Genomic DNA, 4,480 nt, shown 5'->3' with positions numbered 1-4,480 from the left:
GCTGTGCACCTGACAGAAGAGCGTATTGGTCAAAGGTGGATAGGAAGACTCGGAAGCTCTCGCTGTCCCGAACAAAAACACAGATATCATCCGCATACGCGGAAACCACTAGCGTTTCCTGTCCTACCATTGGGAAGCCCCGAATTCGTTTGTCGGCGACTACTTTACGCAGAAAAGGATCCAGAGCAAGCACGAAAAGGGCCGGTGAGAGCGGGCACCCTTGTCTTACCCCTCGTGTTACCGCAAAACTGCCTGCGATGGTGCCATTGAGGACGAGTTGGCTGGTTAAACCATTATATAGTGATCTTATGAGTCGTACAAATTCAGTCGATAAGCCAAAGCAACTAAGCACATTAAAGAGATAGCTGTGATCTACGTTATCAAAAGCCTTCGCCTGGTCTAAAGCAACGAATATACCACTGACATTTTTGGCATTTGCGTAAGCGAATACATCTCTCGTTAACGTAAGGGAGGCAAACACCGACCTACCAGGTACCGCGCAGGACTGGTAAGGGCTTACCAGGTCCTCTAAGTAGGCTCGCAGCCTTCTGACAAGTAGAGTGGCAATCAGTTTATAATCAGTGTTCAGGAGGGTAACTGGTCGCCAAGACGCTGGGCTTGATGGTGTGAAGCCGTCCTTTAGGAGCAAGATGATGCGCCCAGCGTTAAACGAGGGTGGTTTCGTGCCATTTGAAAGAAAACCGTTTACAAGCTTAAGAAGCAAACCTCCGATGATGTCGAAAAAGGTGGTGTAAAAACCTGCCACTATCCCATCTGGACCAGGCGCAGTTGACTGATTCATGGCCCCTAAAGCGTCGCGCACCTCCTCCATAGTAGCTGGAGATGTAAGTGCCACGCGTGCCTCTTCAGGAACCTGAGGGAGGGGCCCGCAGAAGGAGCTGACAGCTTCTTCATAGCCTTCGCGTTGGTCGACGCCCTGGGAAGAAAACAGGGCAGCAAAATGGCTGCAAAAGATGCGCTGGATATCGGCTTCATCTGAAGAGGGAGTACCATCTTCCAAGATTACTTCATCCACTTGCGGTGGCCGAACTTTAGACTGACCTTGCGAGCGCGCGTAACCAATGTCAGCTGTGTCAACAAGGGGAATGCGTGAACCTGCTGCCATACGTGATGAGCGGGAGCTGTTCTCAAGGATGCGATGATACCGAGTGCGCAGTGTATCAAGATACTCTCTCATTGCGAAAGTTAACTCGCCGCCATCGCGTACAATCCGCATACGTCTGAGGACGTCATTGAGCGCCGTAGTAACACGGACGCGCCGCGCTTTCCCCGTGAGCACGAGAATGTCTCGCCATCGTGACTTGAGGGTATCCCAGCCTGTGGGAGTCCAGTCAGTCACATCCGCTACCAATGCCCGCAGTTCCGCGCGAATCGTAGTAATGCACTCATCATCATGCAGTATGGATGCGTCCATTCGCCACATTAGTGGGCTGTTGGAGCGTCCAGGCGCCCCCTGTAGAGTGACCATTACTGGGAGATGGTCGCTAATATTTCCGACCGCTGCAGGAAAGGGCAGCACCTCACACTCAAGCAAATTGGCCAGCAGGGTAGAGGGGACGTAAACTCGGTCTAGCCGGCTAGCACTCCGACCCCTAGTGCGCGTTGCCACAAAATTGTCCCCATGTAGTGCGACCCATGTGTCCTGAAGGCACAGGGAGCGGACAAGCTTCCCCAGTTCTTTTGCATGACAATGTGACGCGCCCTGTCCGGGCCCCCTGATGTCGCGCCATGAGTCCAAAACACAGTTAAAGTCTCCAAGCAGGACGTGTGGAACATCATCCAAAAAATGTGGCGCAATGGATTTGAAGAACTCGTTCGTCAAACTACGCGTGACCGGCGCGTAAACGTTGACGAAACGAGTCCTCCGGCCGTCCAAAAAAACGTCCACCGCAATCAAGCGACCATCGAGACCGAATGTGCAGTGAGCACTCGATCTGAATGCAGGGTTAAGAAAAACGACACCCACGCCGCAAAACCGCGAGTCCGTCAGAGAAAAAAAGGAATCAACATTAAAATAAGAACGAAAGGAAATGACATCTGCAGGTGTACGAAAATTGCATTCCTGCAAGAACAAAGCATCAACTTGATACAAACGTGCGAGGTGTAGCACTTGCCGCTGCTTATCGGGATTACGGAATCCTTGCACGTTAAAAGTAAGAAAGCGAAACCTAGCCATCATAACAAATGAGTGAATGAAACCAAAACAGCAAAGAAACGCAGCTGGAGAACAAACAAAACGGCGAAGGACTCACGATATAGTTCTGCGGACCAAGTTTGCGAGTGCACCCTGCGTCGGCGCCATGGAAAGGCATGACGGTGTCCGACAGGTCCCCGCTGAGGTTCCGGCTGTTAGCTCGACGACGACGCGGCAGCGACGATACACGGACCATGGGCGGCGAAAACGTCCAGTCAGAACGAGTGGCTATGGAAAAAAGCACACAGTCACACTCGAACCCACACACACTGCACCGCACGCACCGTCCATCGTTCACCACCGGCGCCGGCGAAGCCGTAGTCCCGATAAGATAGCAGTGGCTGGGGTGGAGCGCCAAGGTTGCGGCGCTTCGGCCACCGCAAAGCGGGAAAGGATGAGGTTGGCCGTCACGGCCTGTCACCTTGAAGAGTGGCGCCATAGCACTCACGTCTCGGAAAACGAGACGTCCATCGGTGCATCGTTCTCAGCGGTCTTCGGCTTCTTTTTTGGGGCCGAGGGCGTCGTCACGCTTGCTCCACCATCCGATGCCGAGTGCTGGCGCTTTGTTTCGTCAGCGCCATCCAAAAGTAATGTTTTCCGCACACTTGTGCGTTGGGTCTTGGGAGCACTTGCGCCCAACTCGCGCAACGACCCGGGCAGGAGACTAGGTGTTCTGGGAAGCTGAGGTTCATGGCTGTAGTCTTCCGACTGGGCATGCACGGTAGCTCCGGGGGGGGGGGGGGAAAGCCGCCGACTCCGAACAGGCCTCGGGCAGAGCGCTCTCCTTCGTAATGGGTGCGTTCAGAGCCGCACCCTCGTATGTCGGTGTGGCGGGAAGGTACGACGCGTCCGAGTCAGTCACTGACGAGAAGGACGCACGCGACGACTCGTCGTCGGACGTAACTTCCGAGCTCCTGACGTCGGATTCCGGCGACTGGGCGGCGGTGGACGCCCTGTCCAGTTCGCCCTCAGAATGTGTAGTGGGGGTTCTACTTGACACTACCGAGGGCTCATTGAGGACTGTCACGGCGGCGTTTCCACCTTGGTGCGACATGGTATCAGGCGTAGCAGCGGCCGCATACGAGCGCGGCATCACGCAGTCCTTGGTCACGTGGTTACCGCCGCACCGTTTACACGCTGCTTGGCACGCCTCTGTCTCGTGGCCGTACGTGGAGCAGCGGCCACAACGTGCCGCGGTGCAGGAAGCACCAAAATGGCCCTCTGCGCCGCACTTGGAGCACACTCGCTTCATCCCACGATACTCCAGCATCGCACGGTGCCCAGCGACAGTGATGAAGTTGGGTGGTGCCCGGAGCATGTCTAGCTTTACCAGCCTCGCTCCGGTACGCACATGACTCTTTCCCTTGAAAACCGGCTCGGTCACAGCGCGGACCTTGCCGTACGGACTTAGAGCGGCGGCGAGGGAGTCGTCGCTCACTGACGGGGGTAGACGGAACACCGTCACGTAAACCACTGGAGCAGCCATTTGCGCCAGTGGTACTTGCTTTCCAGCGACGAGAATTGCGCCCGCCGCTACCATCTTAGTTGCTTGAGCCATCGACGAGACGGCAGCAAGGAACTTTGTTCCGCCGAGGTGCTGCAGGTACTGCAGACCCCCGACACCGACGACCGCCTCGAGTGCATCAATTAGGTCGTCCGCCGGAGCAGGCTCCGGTAGGGTGAACTGAAAGCATTGTGCTTTCGTAGGTCGCTGGACTGGAGGCGGCAGGTCCATGGCTGCCCTAGCCCCGGACACCACAGCTGGAAGCGTGGCGCCTGGGCCCTGTACCTGGCAGCGGGGACTCCGAGGACGAGTTGGATCCGGGGGCCGCCGGAGTAGGCGTCACTGAAGGCAGTTCGACGACGGCGATAGCAACGTGCTCGTCGATCGTCGAACAAAGAATGCCCGTCACACTCGGCAACGCTCAATTTAAAGGCTGCACAGAACAATCTAGATAACGTCGCAAACAACTACCAGCACGGGCTGGAACATTGTGGAAAGACACCCGAGTGGCCGGAACCTTCGAGACAGATCTCGGTGCGTCTTGCGCTACAACAAAACTGATAAAGGTGTGACTCGCGACATCGAGCAGTAACAAACAAAGATTACGGAACTGATACGCGGTCCAGAATCAGAGTGATAAGCCTGTATGCCGGCGGCTGTTAAAAAACAACAAATACTGTTTTGAAGGTTTCGCGGCAATATTTAATAAAATACGGGTTGGAAGATAACTTTCATTTTCACGCGAAGCCTACACAGCTCGT

General features: G+C 55.3%; 1 protein-coding gene across 1 annotated transcript; it reads right to left on the bottom strand.

Annotated features, from left to right (window-relative positions):
* Window positions 1-2,903: 2,903 nt before the first annotated feature.
* LOC146184227 (uncharacterized) lies at window positions 2,904-4,199 on the bottom strand. Its single transcript, XM_084608509.1, has one exon. It carries the CDS (start codon window positions 3,948-3,950, stop codon window positions 2,904-2,906), a length of 1,047 nt encoding a protein of 348 aa, XP_084464635.1. The 5' UTR covers window positions 3,951-4,199.
* Between the last annotated feature and the right edge of the window lie 281 nt (window positions 4,200-4,480).

The sequence above is a fragment of the Amblyomma maculatum genome, chromosome 7 (assembly GCF_055883805.1).
Source record: "Amblyomma maculatum isolate TAMU_Amacu chromosome 7, ASM5588380v1, whole genome shotgun sequence".
In the NCBI taxonomy this organism is placed as follows: Eukaryota; Metazoa; Arthropoda; class Arachnida; order Ixodida; family Ixodidae; genus Amblyomma; species Amblyomma maculatum.
This window is presented reverse-complemented; position numbering and strand designations above follow the sequence as displayed.

Excerpts from the sequence above, each read along its gene's own strand:
- LOC146184227 (XM_084608509.1), bottom strand. The coding sequence starts at position 3,950 with ATGGACCTGCCGCCTCCAGTCCAGCGACCTACGAAAGCACAATGCTTT.